At 54.5% G+C, this 14873-nt stretch overlaps 6 protein-coding genes across 6 annotated transcripts; 4 read left to right on the top strand and 2 right to left on the bottom strand.

The window, feature by feature from the left end:
- Positions 1–642: 642 nt before the first annotated feature.
- E0L32_011604 (uncharacterized protein) lies at positions 643–4487 on the top strand (the record flags this gene model as incomplete). Its single annotated transcript, XM_031134352.1, has 5 exons — positions 643–1223; positions 1596–2189; positions 2274–2982; positions 3041–3126; positions 3185–4487. The coding sequence occupies 5 exons, from the start codon at positions 643–645 to the stop codon at positions 4485–4487; spliced, it is 3273 nt and encodes a 1090-aa protein (XP_031000202.1).
- A 637-nt stretch (positions 4488–5124) lies between these two features.
- Positions 5125–7467, top strand: E0L32_011603 (uncharacterized protein; the record flags this gene model as incomplete). Its single annotated transcript, XM_031134351.1, has 1 exon — positions 5125–7467. The coding sequence occupies one exon, from the start codon at positions 5125–5127 to the stop codon at positions 7465–7467; it is 2343 nt and encodes a 780-aa protein (XP_031000201.1).
- A 143-nt stretch (positions 7468–7610) lies between these two features.
- On the bottom strand, positions 7611–8721 carry E0L32_011602 (uncharacterized protein; the record flags this gene model as incomplete). The annotated part of the gene is made up of 3 exons (XM_031134350.1): positions 7611–7781; positions 7856–8411; positions 8474–8721. The coding sequence occupies 3 exons, from the start codon at positions 8719–8721 to the stop codon at positions 7611–7613; spliced, it is 975 nt and encodes a 324-aa protein (XP_031000200.1).
- Positions 8722–9315: 594 nt separating this feature from the next.
- Positions 9316–11538, top strand: E0L32_011601 (uncharacterized protein; the record flags this gene model as incomplete). The annotated part of the gene is made up of 4 exons (XM_031134349.1): positions 9316–9518; positions 9612–10460; positions 10517–11130; positions 11189–11538. 4 exons carry the CDS (start codon positions 9316–9318, stop codon positions 11536–11538), a joined length of 2016 nt encoding a protein of 671 aa, XP_031000199.1.
- A 371-nt stretch (positions 11539–11909) lies between these two features.
- E0L32_011600 (uncharacterized protein) lies at positions 11910–13365 on the bottom strand (the record flags this gene model as incomplete). The annotated part of the gene is made up of 4 exons (XM_031134347.1): positions 11910–11956; positions 12019–12502; positions 12603–13044; positions 13106–13365. 4 exons carry the CDS (start codon positions 13363–13365, stop codon positions 11910–11912), a joined length of 1233 nt encoding a protein of 410 aa, XP_031000198.1.
- A 553-nt stretch (positions 13366–13918) lies between these two features.
- Positions 13919–14770, top strand: E0L32_011599 (uncharacterized protein; the record flags this gene model as incomplete). Its single annotated transcript, XM_031134346.1, has 1 exon — positions 13919–14770. One exon carries the CDS (start codon positions 13919–13921, stop codon positions 14768–14770), a length of 852 nt encoding a protein of 283 aa, XP_031000197.1.
- Positions 14771–14873: the final 103 nt, after the last annotated feature.

The following is a 14873-nucleotide window of genomic DNA, read 5'->3' as shown; positions in this document are numbered from 1 at the left end:
CACATGCGCGACCGAAAGGATCCCTAGAGGAGCTGGCCCAGCTATCTGAACTAGGGGCAGTTTTCCTCAAACAGCCAGAGAGATCGTGACACCTCAGGACGAGGGTTATCACACTGCGCGTCAACCAAGTCGCGTCGTAGCTTGAGGACACCATTCCTCGACCTTGAGAGCCAGTAGCTACCTAAGCTTGGTGGTATCATAGTAATTTAATTTGATCAAGAACCTTTTGGCAACGTTGGTGGAGGATAACTTTACTCCACCACTCTCACAAATTCTGGCTTGTTCATAAAACTATTGGTCGTTAAAGTCTCTGCTACTTTCTTCAAAGCTAGCCTCATTCACAATGGCACGGTGTCTAGTTGACAGTCTGCGATGAAAGCCACCCCAAAAGAGTTATGGATCAGAACTCTGACAGAGTCACAGTCTAAAAAGCTTTCAGCTGTAGACTGTAGTGCCAGTCTCCGAACTGATAATACTGTCCGACGCACGCACACCACCCCCCTTCCAGTGTTCGCACTGTACACTACTTTAAGACCAGGCGTTACGAACATTCCAAAGCATGGATTCTCTTCTCTCCTATCTCACTACAAAAGATTCATCTACATATACATACATACACACACACCCCTACACCACACCACAATGGCCGACCAAACTCAAGACGTCCAGACCTTCCAGCCGGGGTCCAAGGACGTGTCCCACCAGCGGAACCGCGTCCATGATGCCAGGTCCGACGCAATCAACCGAACGACTAGCGGGACGACCGTCCACCGCATCGTGCCCAACCTCGTCGTGTCGGACATCCGCTCCGCGGCCGCCGAGTACCAGGCCGTGTTCGGCCTCGACGTGCTGATGGACCACGGCTGGATCGCGACCCTCGGCGACCCGACTGGCCGTCTCCAGCTGAGCCTGATGACGCAGGACGCGACGGGCCCGGTTAACCCGTCGGTGTCGATATTCGTGGACGACGTGGACGAGGTCGAAGCGCGGGTGCGCGCCGAGGGGCTCGAGATTGTGCACCTTCGCACCGAGGAGGCGTGGGGCGTCACGCGCTTCTTCTACCGCGACCGCCACGGCAACGTCGTCAACGTGGGGATGCATACCCCAGCAGCGACGGCAGCAGCGGCGGCGGCGGCGCTGGAGACGGGCGAGGAGCCTGCCGAGCCGCGCGGCACGAAGCGCGGCGGGGACGAGCAGGGCGAGACCGGTACCGCGGCCAAGAAGTAGGAACTCGGGTCGAGACCACGGCGGTTGCCGGCGCCGGCGCTGACGCCGACGACGCGGGTCTCGCCAAGGCCCACGCTGTGGCGCCTGGGGAACTTACTGTTGCGTATCAAAAGCAAATCGGACTGCTAGAGTGTGTGATTAGTTGATTATTGGAAATGAAGACCCAAGGTCAGATTGGCATCAGGGACTCGGAGTTGGGCCCAACGCGGGGGCCACAGTCTGGGCTGAGGATGGGATGCCCAACCCAGATGTTAATCTGGCGGATGACCTTGCAGGGTTCTGTCGACGCCTTGGGCCTCCCTACCATGCATGATACTACCCAATTGGCAATGAGTATTCAGTGCGGCATGCGTCTTGCATGAGCATAGCCACCATGCTGATTCTGCCTCGCGCTACGCGGAAATCCTCTTGACTTCTTTGACAAATCTATTGCCTGAGCAGGCCATCTTTTCGCAGTCGCCCAATACCTCAACTGGTCTCTGCTCATTCCGAATTCGCGTAGTGTCTGATCCGATACCAATAAAGTTGCCCATGGCGGAGGTCCTGGGAATTATTGGGAGCGGCATCGCCCTTGGCCAGGCGGCAGGCTTGATCGGCAAGGGGGTCAAGCTCCTGCGCTCCATCGCCAGGGCAAACGAAGAGTTCTGGGATCTCCTCAATGACCTCGATACATTGAAAGCAGCGATAGACACGAATAGTTCGGCACTTGAGGAGATAGACGGCAAGGATGACCCGAACCTCCAGCCTATCCTCGCGGCTCTGGCACGTTCTGTGCATGAGCTCAACTCCATCGCCACCCGTCTTCTGTCAAAGAGCAAAGGTCTCAATGCTCAAGGGCAGCACAGGATACCCAAGCTATTATGGCAGAAGGAGAAGCCAGCGATGTCTGAACATCTTACTAAATGTCGACAGTATCATCAGCAATTGAGTAGTTCTATGCAGTCGATCTTCTCAGTACGCCAGTACGTTAGCCGTTGGCGGCGCATGTCGCTGAGGTGGCGCTCCGAGAGGCATTCTTTTGCCGGGCTAGCTGACATCCTCCATAGGCAGAGACTACACGGGTCGTTGGCGCTTGAAGTTCACGCTATCATGAGCACCAGCACAGCCCTGCTTAACCAGCAAGCTACTTCTGGCCAGCTCAGAGAGACAGAATCGCATATGAAAGATCGAATGGAATCTATGGAGTTGGCATCACGGCGGCAGACCCAAGACCTGGCGGCCCAGTTTGACACACGCTTCAGTCGTTTGGAGCAAGCATTGGCTCAGACACGGCCGGAACCCGGTGAAGGATGCCCAGATACTTCGCAGCACAAACCCAGCCCTATCTCGATATACACCACTGTGCGGAGAAAATGCGAGCCGGGTTGTCGATGCCAATGCCACATCTACTCAGAGATGAAATCACCCCCTTGGCTACGATCAGTGCTGGGGTCGTTCTTCCTCCGCTACAACGCTCTGCCGCTGCTGGACCGTCGGCCATGCAACACGAATCTGTGTAAGCAAAGCAAGAAAGCCATCTCTGTGCAATACCAGCTCCCCAGCTGGCTTATCTCCAGCGCCATTCATGTTGGAGTGGGCTGGGATAGTTTCCTGGGTACCGGAGCCCATGTGTATTGGAAGGTGCCCAGAGTCAACGATGCAAATGTACTGGCTGTCGCTATGTACCACGACAACTTCAATTGGGTTCGAGCAGCAATCTCTGCACGATTCCTCCAGCCCAATGACATCAGGGAGACTGGTAGGCCTTGGGTCCTGGTAAGTCTAGCCTCCCTCCAGACCCAACAGAACATGAGCATATTTGACACCCTCGTAGCAATGCTTCCAATCCCATGCATATAAGACATTGATTGTACTTCTTGAGAATGGCTTCGATCCCTGGATGACCGACGTAAATGGGAGGTTGGCTGAGCGTCTATCCCGTCCGCATATCGGAAACACATATCTGACACCAAGACAGGAATTGCATCAACAGCATATACCCGCATATGATGTCCACACCCAACGTGCCTCAAGCTTTGGTCGACATGATGCGGCATTTAGTAGACGAAGATGAGCTCGGTTTCACCACAATACATAGGTGCGTCCTGGGATTGTCTCCTGAGCCCATTAGGAGCGTTATTGCTTCGCACCCATGCGAACTTCACACCTTCGATAACATGGGACTCGCACCTCTACATTGGGCGGTGAGGTCGCGGAACACTGAGGCGTTTCACCAATTGCTCCAGGCGGGTTGTGATATCAACATCAGAGAGCGTGCCACCGGAAATACAGCCGTTTTTACGGCGGTTGAGTTGCATTCCCCCGTGTTCGCTGAGGAACTGATCCGCAGAAAAGCAAACGTCAACATACCGTCGTTTCATGGATATACGCCTCTTCATGAAGCACTCCGACATCCAATGCTGGAGACCGCGGAGCTTCTACTCGATTCAGGAGCGTCACTCTTCGCCAAATCCTTCTCAGATCAGTGCTCTCCTATCCACTGTCTGGGCGACTATAGTGGAGGACTGGAGGATGCCGAGGCAGGGTTGCGCCTTCTGCAGCAGCATGGTGTGGACATTGAGGTCAAGGATGTTTGGGGGAGAACACCCTTGGCACTGGCCCTGATTTACCGTAAACTTCACGCCGCCCTTGTCCTAGCAAAAGCCGGAGCGAAATTCGACTCCGTAGATTTGCATAATGAGACGCTGCTGCATCATCTGGCAAAATCAAAGGCCCCTGAGCATCTCTATCATCTGGACGCTTTCTACTGGGATGGCATTGACCCCGACCTTGGAGATGGTTTTGACAGCATGTCCCCGCTTGGTAGACTGCGGTCGAAATGCAGATCCTCTAGCGGACCATTGAAGAAAACGGTTTACGAGACCATTAGCCTGGCGGAACTGATAGTCGAAATCCGGGAGAGAAACTGGGCTAGGGGGCTGTTTCTTGGAAAGAGATTAGCCATGGAATGCGACCGGTCTCATGAGAAGCTCAAGAAATGGATTCGTGCCTGGCAAGAGGTTATAAAGGAGGAGCCTAGTTTGGCTTATCAAGACTGGGATCCGGGGCGCATGCCCTGGATCGACGAGATGAATATTGAAGGGGGATACCAAGGTGGCGACTCAGAAGTCGACATCCATGCTTTGACTCTCCGAAAGCCAAGGGAGACACCCAGCCTGGCCGAAAGTCAGAGTGATGATGAAACGATCTGGGAGACTACTGATGAAGAGGACGAGTTCCACGATGCACTCGAGGAACCAGCATCGGCTTCGGAATTGTGAGAACTCTGAACCAGGCCCGTTGCGGCCTTCTTAGGTTCCCTTTCTGTCAGGATCTCATGAGACCGATGGGCCTAGCCAAGGTTTCTTCCCCGGTATGCATAATTTTGGTGGCGGCATTGCGCGTAAGTCGTATTACCTCTGAAGCCAAGAAGGAGGTTTGCTAAGTCTGCACCATCTAAATGAGTATTTACATCTCAAACTACCCAGACTCCCACCGTCTTGCTGCCTTCCTCCTAACATCTCCGGGACAACGCGTGCGAGTCCAAGCCGGGGACCAAGGTGGCGTTGTTGTTTAATGTCACCATTTTCTTTACCTGGAGTTTCCCGTCCCTTTTCTACATCAAACCATGAAACATTGATGTGCTATCAAAGCTAAAACGTTTTCGCTCCAGCCCTAAGCGCGATGTGACGAACCCCTGCATTGATGCTGACAGGGGATCTCTTGGCCAGTGCCTCAAAGCCTTTGCACTCTCCAATTTCACTTCATCTGCTTTATTATTATTACCCAACTATTGTTCTCAATATCGAGACGAAACTGCTCGATTACTAGAGCCCGCTCACCTTTCACCCTGAAAGGGCACACCTAAAGAACTCTGAAAATCATTACCACATCTCGTTCCACAACCCTTGAGACACTATGGCGGGGTCAGAACGAAAGCTGAAACTGTGCGAGCGATGCACTCAATTACCGCTTCAGACTCTTTTCACCACACCGCGCACTCTACACAAGCTGGATGATGTGGACGTGCAGCTGGGCACATTGAGAGAGATCTCGACCAGCAGAGAGTGCAGGCTCTGCGGTCTTCTCAAATACACGATCGAGCAGCACTACGGCGCTCAGTATGTCTTGAGCAAGCTCAATGAGCAGCGCGGCTGTGTGCTGGTCTGCAACCAATCGCCACATGATCTCCAAAAGGACATCATCAACGACCCTGGGCTGGACCCAAACGAGCGCATTGCCCTCTACTTGGAGCTGCACACATCCTACCCCGTCCTGGAGAGGTTGGATAGAGACACCGGGGATGAGTACGAGGCTGCTAGGATCGCTCCCAAGATTCATCTTCTTCTCGATGATGATAGCGGGTCAAATGAGACTCAATTGGCTCTGTTCGGCCGTCAGGTTGCGACTGATGCCATAGATTGGCATCACGTTTTGAGATGGCTGGACAAGTGCGAAGCCAAGCACGGATCAGAGGCATCTAAGGCTCATTTATCCGAGGACACTCTCACGACGAGGCTTTCGGGGCTCAGTCTGGACTTCCAGCTGACCGTCATTGACGTCGCCCGTGGCTGCATCATGCCTCTTCCAGAGGGGGCCAGATACATTGCCCTCAGCTACATGTGGGGCAAGGACCAAAAGATGAAGCAAAACCTGGCCAACCGAGACGCCATGGCTCAGCCTGGATTCTTTGATCAGGAGAACAATCGCCCCTCGACTACCATAGTCCATGCGATGGAGGTCACGCGCAAGCTCGGCTGTCGGTACGTGTGGATCGACGCGCTCTGCATCACCCAGGACGATATGGAGAACGTGCTCCAGAACGTGAACAGGATGGACCAAGTCTACGAGGTGGCGTGGTTGACCATCGTAGCCGCCGCAGGCATCGATGCTGACAGCGGACTTCCCGGAGTGGACAAAGCTATCCCCCGTACCAAGGCTCAGATGCAGATAGACATCAACGGGCTGAAAATCGCAAACATGCTCGACAGTCATTCCGACGCGATCAACTTTTCCAGGTGGAATTCACGCGGCTGGACATATCAGGAACGTCTATTATCAAAGCGGCTATTGACGTTCACAGAGTCTCAAGTGTACTATGTATGCGACCAGGGCTGTTACGGACGGGAAGACCTGCATCCTGACGATGGCACGGCCATGCTGACAGACTTTGACGCTCGTTATAGCCTTGACTACGAGATTCAAGACTTATTCGAGGCGTACGGCATGTCAGTTGCAGAGTACACCAAGCGAAACTTCACTGACCCCAAGGACAAGATCAGGGCACTTCTGGGAGCCCTCAACCGCCTGACCGGACCCTTCCGTGGGCCATTCTACTTTGGAATACCATCTACCCTGTTTGATGTCGGCTTGCTCTGGACCCCGGTCGGTACGTGCACACGAGACAAGACGTTTCCGTCTTGGTCATGGGCCGGCTGGGTGGGACCCGTGCGCTATCAAAAGAAGGACAGCTTCACGAACATGGGCGAGTGTACCGCAAGCCAGTGTCTTGTCGAAGCGAGCGGAGGTGTTCAGCTGTGCCATACGGTGGAGTGCCCGACAAAGGATCGCGAAGCTTCCATGGTCGGCGCCACGGGCGAAGTGTGGCAGAGGCACGTCGATGAAGACACACTAGGGGCATACTACACGCTTCAGCCCGAGAGCCCTGATGCGGAGGCCATTCGCTATCCCCGGCCGCTGAGACTCGTTGGGGATCCGGAGGCGCGCCTCCTAGCCGCAGATAAAGAAGGGACATTGACTATACAGGGCAAAGTAGCAGAGTTCAGATTGACGGACCAGCATACGGACATGTTTGTCCTCCGATCTGGTTGCGACAATGGCCGGCATCTACTGTGCCATCTTGCCGTTTTCAATTCGCATGGCAACGTAGCTGGCACAGTCTTTGTTGATGGCAGCTTCGTGCCTTATCTCAAGGACAAGACACACAGTTTCTTGGCACTATCGCGTACAACCCTCAACCGGACTGACGTCGATCCTTCATGGGACGATGACGAGCAGTACTTCAGGTCCTGGCATCACCCAGAGAGTGGAACTGTCGCGGACCCCGACTCCTATGAGTCTTACAATCGTGAGCCATTTGACTTGAGAATCTTCAAGGATTACAAGTATTGGCCGGTATTCAACGTGCTGCTGTTGTCTGCGCCGGATGAAGACGGGAAAGTTGAGAGACTAGGTATCGGGAAGATTCATGTAGACGCATTTTTGCCTGTGGCTGTTGATGCAGAGATCAAACTGGGCTAATATTCCATTGAATCTGTGGACAAAATGATCTGTAGCGGTATGTTTCAAATTAGACTAGAGAACATTCAGGCATTGAGCTTAGCTGCACAGCGTATGCGTCTCTTTTCTCTCAGTTGAAGAACTGGAACGCGTTGCCGATCTCCCTAAGGCCAGTACTTGTGAATAAATTCAACGCCTTCAGCAATGTATGGCTCCGTCAATCCATGGTCCGTATCGAAACCGTGATCTCCTCTTTGTACGCTATACAGCAGTGGCGTCTCAGGGTGAGCTTTTCGAATTCGGGCAACCATCTGATCCATAGCTTCCTTCTTGACCTAGACAATCATGTTTTAGCATATGACTTATCGCAAGATCCCTCATAAAGACTCAAGCATTGACCGTGACTCACCAGGCGATCTTCTGTGCCTTGCATGACCCAGATAGGTGGGATCTTCTCGGCAACTTGCAGTGCGTGACCCAAACTCAATCGTTCATCAGAGCCAAAGAACTCCAGGTGACGCCTTGTTCTGTTGATAGCCAGCACTAGATTGAGGTTCTCGGGGAAAGGCGACGAGACCCTAACGCTTCCGGGCTTGAGACCAGCAACGAATTTGTCTAGCAAGGCATGGGCCTCTGGGTCATCGACTCCTCCATTTTGGTACTCGACAAGATCTGTGTACATGCAGCAGTATTGGGGCATGACAGCCTTGATGCTGGCCTCGGGGAACAGGAATGCTGACTGCAGGGCCAAATAGCCACCGGCACTCTCACCCCAGACGGCAATCTTATCGAGGTTGATCGTGATATGGGACCATTTTGACTTCACTAGAGCGACGAGATCCTTGTGTACCCAATCCCAGAAGTCCTTCAGGTCATCGAGGATATCGGCACCGTTGGCCTCGGGCATGAGACGATATGAAGGCGAGATTATCACAGCGTTGTGATTTTCCGCTAGTTCAAGTGGCCTACACTCAAAATATCCGATGAGCATTCTTGCAATGAGGGCAAGGGGTTAGACAAGACCGACCATAGAGAGATGAAGAATGGTTCGAGGACGGTCCCCATTACCAGGCCTCCGCCGTGAAAATGCACGAGTAAGGGCGAATCCTGTTTTGCAGCCGACGCCACCACGGTCTTTGGCGCGATAACAGCAACTTCGAAATCAACACCGTTGAGTGTCTTGTAGGGAAACTGCACTCGTTCGAAGCGGCCCAGAGCCGCCTGGGGCTCTAGTGGAGGTGCCTCTTGCTTCATTTGTTCTGGAGCGACGGTCATGTTCTACTGGGCTGAGAAATGATCTACCAAGGGATTATGCTACAAAGTGAAGACAATTCGAACTTGGCATCTTCTAATCTGAGGCTTCTTGGGCCTTGTACTTATACCATGTCGAAGCAGGCTGTTCCGAGATTTGTGGACCTAGTAACCGGAAAGCATCGCTACTTTCCATCCAAGCATTTATAAGCAACCAGACCTTACTATCGCGTGTACTGGTGGAAAAAGAAGCCATTCTTGCTAATGCTGGAGATGTGGTCGGGGTCGTCGGAAACGAATCAAGGGTATTCTGAGCGAGGTAACAAGGACATAAGTCTTTACCCGTCTTCCAGGTAGTGTCCCGGCGCAAAGAGTTGCTAAACTACCCTAGAGATTTCCTTAAATTCTACATTACTTCAACGTGGCCAAGACTCCGCCATAATTGGCGCTAGAATCGGGGATATCGGAACGGACAGGTCGCGGATCTCGGAACAAGTTTTTGTCAACAGCCATCAATGCATCGGGGTCTGACCTACGACACCGAAAGGCCCCGAGAACGAGAAGACATCCCAAAAACGAGTAAGAAAGTAATCACACAACAGCGAGCGTAACCGGAGGATGCCAGGATCTCCCGGAAGAGTCCATGGCCCAGACGGCACACCAGCTCCGAAGCGACGCAAGAAGACGCAGCTCGCATGTGCGCCATGCCGCGCCCGCAAGACCGGCTGCGATGGCCATCGTCCACATTGCAGACCTTGTGTTTCGCGTGGCTGGCAGGACAAATGCCAATACCCGGAAAGCGTGACGGGCTCTCGCGCGCTGTAAGTTCAGGGACGGCCGGGAGACCATCTTCTTCACCAGCGTTCCGCGCTTTCAAGAAGCACATATGCGACATGATAGTAATGGACATGCAGTACTCTCGTTGGGATCGAAAAGCGTTTAGTGAGCCTGGAAGCCAAGGATTATACGGCTCCCCCGGATGGGAATGCTGGACACAGCGCGACGACCCTCTCTCGGGAGGATGAAGCCTCGACTCTGAGCCCACAGCGCTTCGTCACTGCACCCACTCAGCGTGACGAAAGTACCGTGGACGAAGGCGCTCATTTCGGGACATCTTCAAATTCAGAGTTCATCCGTGATGTCCACAATGTCGCCGCCAACACTAATAACTCGACTGACTTGTTGAATGAGATCAACCGCAGGTCAGCTAGTCGGCGCCAAGCAGCTCCTTGCGATCTCAAAGACTTGATCCTCCCACCGCGTCGCCTAGCCGACGAGTTGTTGCAAACCTATCTGGATCTCATCCAGCCGGTCACACCCCTGCTGCATCGGCCGACCCTTTTGCAACAATTCCACAACCTGTGGGAACCTGCATCCTCGACGGTTCAGGAGGCCGGCTCCGATGAGGCGGTCTTGTACGCCACCATGAACATGGTCTTTGCGTTGGGTTGCCAACGTAACGAGTCCTTTGAGCTGGAAAAGAGGGTCCACTTGGGGGAGGAATTTTACGAGCGCTCAAGGAAGCTGATATCGCTAGAGCTTCTCGATAGCTATTCCCTCGCCGTCGTGCAGCTTCTTCTGCTCAGGGCCATCTGGCTTTTCTACACCCCCCATGCGGAGCGCTGCTGGTCTGTGGTCAGCGTTGCGGTCCGCGCTGCACAAGCGATTGGCCTGGACAGCAGTAAGCTCATCCACCAGAGGACGAGCCAGCTAACGAGGGAGATGCGGCGCCGCGTCTGGTATGTATGCATCATGCTTGACCGGTAAGCAGCGTTCTATTCATAAGTGGCAGGCCAATGCAAAACACTGACCGTACCAGGATCGCGTCAAGTACGTTTGCGCGTCCATTGCTGCTCCCTCGAGATACGAAGGTGCCCCTATTTGCGGAAATCGACGATGAGAATCTCTCTTCGGACGTTGATAGGGAAGGGCAGCAAGAAAACCACCCTTCGCGACTGACCTACAACCGGCTATCTCTTGAAGCTTACAAGTTTGGCGACAAGGCTGCGGAGCTGCGTCACGGCTACACTGAACGTGGGGCGTCGATGTACAATACTGCAGAACTCGGCGCCCTCGCAGATATCTGCCAGTCAGTTGACGATTTCGAGGCCAATCTTCCGCCGTTCTTACAGAATCGCACCGACAAGCCCATCCAATATCTGCGCCTACAGCGGTGCTTTGAGCTACAGAAGCGTAACATGTGTGCTCGCCTCAAATATTTGAAGCTTTGGATACTCCGGCCAATACTGCTCCAAGAGGTTGCTCGCGAGACCCAGCAACAGACTGCCTCAGTGGGAGCGGCTGAGACAAGTCGAGACCACCTCGCAAGGAGTCTGTGCCGGCTTTGTGTCCACACAGCTTATGAGGTACTGGCGGAATTGCATGTGGCACTGTCGGGTTCCCTTCGGACTTCTCCATGGCATGCTCTTTTCTGTAAGTTCTTCTCACTATCATTCTGGCTCGCGCGATAGTATCACTAATCTGATGCTAGTCACATTCGCGGCCGGATCCATACTCATCGCCGCAACCCTGATAGTTGAACTCGACGTGGATCTGGAAGCTGGATCGGGCAAAGCATCTTGGGAACAAGTTTGCGAGCTTTTTAGATTCCACACTCGGCATACGTCTAGCGCAGAGCATGGTATCAGTCTACTTGACAAGTTTCGAGCTTCCATTGCTCGCAGAACAGGACCACCAGAACAGCCGATCTCGACATCTGCTACAACAATAGTTGAGGACGGTTTCTTCCAAGTGGACTGGCAACAGCCATGGGACTTTGGAACTGAAGACCTTATGTCTCTTGACACTAGCTGGTTCATATCCCAAGACTTTATTTTCTAGGCTTGGGAAGGACGATTGAGACAGTAAAGAATACGCTCCCTTCGTACCTTTCCGCCATGCGGTGGTACTGTGACCTTACTATTTCGAGGTAAGCCCATATCAAAAGAGAAAGTGACTGTTATTGCGTCTATTTGCAGCCAATGCGATCAGCAGATGTCGTCTGGTAAGAGGAATGCGGAGTAATCTATTCTATTTTGGATTCTATGACGGCTGTTCTTCAGGATATAAAGTCTCCTGTTGGTTCATGTCCTTACCCAGACCACCCTCAACCCATGCCATAATGATGACTGCACTTTGCGAGAATTTCTGAGTGGATGCGGAGAGTGTGAAAAGATATCACATCTACTCAAGAATGTGCTAATCCTGCTCCATCAAGCGGGAATGGGCTCGCAAACACCAATGTACGGAGCATAGACACCTGAGCGTAGTAAATTAGTCCTCTTGATATTCACAACACAAAAGGGATAAGCTGGAACTTACTTCCGAAAAAGAGTCTGCCGGTCTTCGAGTCATGCACGGCCACCGTCGATCCGGGGAGAACCTCGGCGTCGCCATCCTCGAGCACTTTCTCCCAGGAATACCCGCCGTCTGCTTCCCTGCGGACGCGGACCACGGCGGCCTTGCACTTTGCGTTCCACGGATCGCCAAAAGCCATGAGGATCTCGATGCCCCGCGGATAGATGGACGCCCAGATGTCGCCGTTGGCATCCTCCGATAGGTTGTCCAGGCCGTAGCCGATGTCGATCCGGTCGACCTCTGCGAGGCCGCCGTCCGGCAGGGGGCGGAACACCGAGATGATACCCGTGACCGAGCTCGCGGCGTAGATGAGCCCGTCCTTGGAGTTGCGGAGCATGCCGTTGGGGAGCTTGTGGCCGGCCGAGACCACCTTGCAGCTGAGCTCGTCCGTGCTGCCGTCGCAGTAGGTGATGTCGCCTGATCCGAAGAGCGGGCCGAAAAGTGCTTTCTGTCCGCAATTGACACACATGATCTCGCATTAGCGGCACGAGAAATGACAAGTGGGGCATGAAAAGGTCGGCGAGAGAGAGATAGAAGGAGAAACTTACAAGCCCGGTCTTGTACGGGCCGCCGCTGTTGCTCATGTAAAACCGGCGGATGCCCGGACCGGCGCCCGCTGGGGCCATGCTGTTAGGCGTAGTGACGTGGGCGTCGGCAAAGGTGCGCAGGTGTTTCATCTCGGACGAGCGGCCAGACACCCTGAAGAGCTCCAGGGTCGAGTTGGCGCCGACGTGCGTCTGGTCGGGCAAGATGGCGCCGGTGGCAGGGTCGAGGGACGGGCGGTTGTTGTTGAGCAGCAGCTCGACGTCGCCGTTGGGGTCGTCGACGCCGGTGACTCCGAGGACGTTGAGCAGGCCGTCTCCGGCAGTGCCTGTGAATCCCGGGGTCTTGAGGGCGCGAAACTCGAAGGAGTCGCCCTTGGGCTTGTCAATGTCCACGGCGACGATGGCGTCGGAAAGCGAACGGCCTGTGACATTCAGAGAAAGGCCGCTGGAAGAGACGGTTTAGCTGGAGGCCAATCTCCCGGGAACCAGAAGCTGGAAATACTTACTTGGGGATCCAATGCTTCCTACCGTCGGTGGTAGAGCAGGCCATGAAGAGCTGTCGCGTGGACTCGGACAACCACATGTCCTCGCATGCCTGGAAGCGCGGGTCGTCGATGCGACGGCATTTGTAGGGAAAATCAGACAGAGGCTGGATATGCTTCCCGATTCCCAAGCCCATCCAGACAAGATCCTTGAGCAGGAGCTGAAACGCAATCGCGATCACGACGGCCAGCGTTACGCTGACCTTGAGGAAAAGGCCCGCCATGGTTTTAGCTGTTCACAGATGTTTTGACTGCTCTCCACGAGTGAGGGCGTACAAAGGAGGGGTCCTGTCAGGTTTGAAAAAGGGATGTCAGCGTGGACACATTCCAAATCATCGGAATAGCTTGAGTGAGACAAGAAATTACGATTATCGGGGTCCTAGTGCGCGAGGCGTCCCGTGCTTTCGCATTCCCTCGCATTCGGTGACGCGGTTGTACCCGAGCAACCGGACCGGACCGGCATCTCCGGCTCCGTCTCCGTCTCTGTCTCCGTCCACACCAAGAAAGGAAGGCTTGGAGGTTCTTATTTCGCAGGTCCGCTCCCGTCAGTTACGGGGCGAATAGGTATTCTAGAACACCTTCAGCAAAGGATCAGACATGGATGGATGGATGGATGTGCTGTAAGGCGTGAATTACAATCCATGACGTGCAGCTAGGAGAGGAGACCCCGCAATACAACCTTGAACCCTTTACTTTTGGCACATCACGTCATTCCTGCGACTCCTTCGTCTTCAACGGTCTTTCTTCATCATCAAGCTCCAAGCACACATCGCACTCATGGGCAAGAACGTCGACACATCGATCCAGGGCAAGGCCACGGGCTCTGCGGCGCAGGAGGTCGAGCGCCACTCAGGCGAGCACCCCCTCAAGCTGTACGCCGGCTGGTTCTGTCCCTTCGTACAGCGCGCCTGGATCGTCCTGGTCGAGAAGAAGATCCCCTACCAGTACATCGAGATCAACCCCTACAACAAGGACCCGGACTTCCTCGCTCTGAACCCGCGGGGCCTGGTCCCCACGCTCGGCGTGCCGACGGCCCAGGGAAAAGACCTCAAGCCGCTCTACGAGAGCTCCGTCATCTGCCAGTACCTGGACGAGGCCTACGCCGACGAGTCCAAGCACGGCCCCGCTCTGCTGCCGGCCGACCCGTACGAGCGGGCCAGGTGCCGCCTGTGGATGGACCACGTCGCGACGCGCATCGTGCCCGGGTTCTACAAGCTGATCCAGCACACGCCGCAGAAGGAGTTCCCCATCGAGCGGGCGCGCGAGGAGCTCCACGGGCACGTCAAGACCCTCGTGCGCGAGATGGACAGCAGTGGTGGCGGGCCGTGGTTCGCCGGCGGGGACTTCGGGATGGTGGATGTCATGCTCGCGCCGTGGGCGCTGAGGCTGTGGCTCATCGACCACTACAAGCCCGGCGGGTTTGGTGCTCCCAAGGTGGGAGAGGGCGGGGATGACGAAGAGATCTGGGCGCGCTGGCGGAAGTGGCTGGACGCCGTTGAGAACCGCGAGAGCATCAAGGCGACCTGCAGCGTGAGGGAGCAGTACATTGATGTGTACAAGCGGTATGCGGATGACACGACTAATTCGCTGGTGGCGCAGGCAACAAGGCAAGGGAAGAGTCTGCCATAGCCTGGCTCAATGTGATCACGATACCTGATTTGATGCGTGCTTGGCTCGACAGATCTGTTCTGCGGGTGTATGATTGTCTCTGATGTGTGTCAATTGAGACATT

Source organism: Thyridium curvatum, assembly GCF_004353045.1.
Source record: "Thyridium curvatum strain D216 chromosome Unknown NODE_111_length_103525_cov_82.688156, whole genome shotgun sequence".
Taxonomy (NCBI): Eukaryota; Fungi; Ascomycota; class Sordariomycetes; order Thyridiales; family Thyridiaceae; genus Thyridium; species Thyridium curvatum.
The sequence above is the reverse complement of the archived record's forward strand: the minus strand, read 5'-3'. Positions and strand labels throughout refer to the sequence as shown.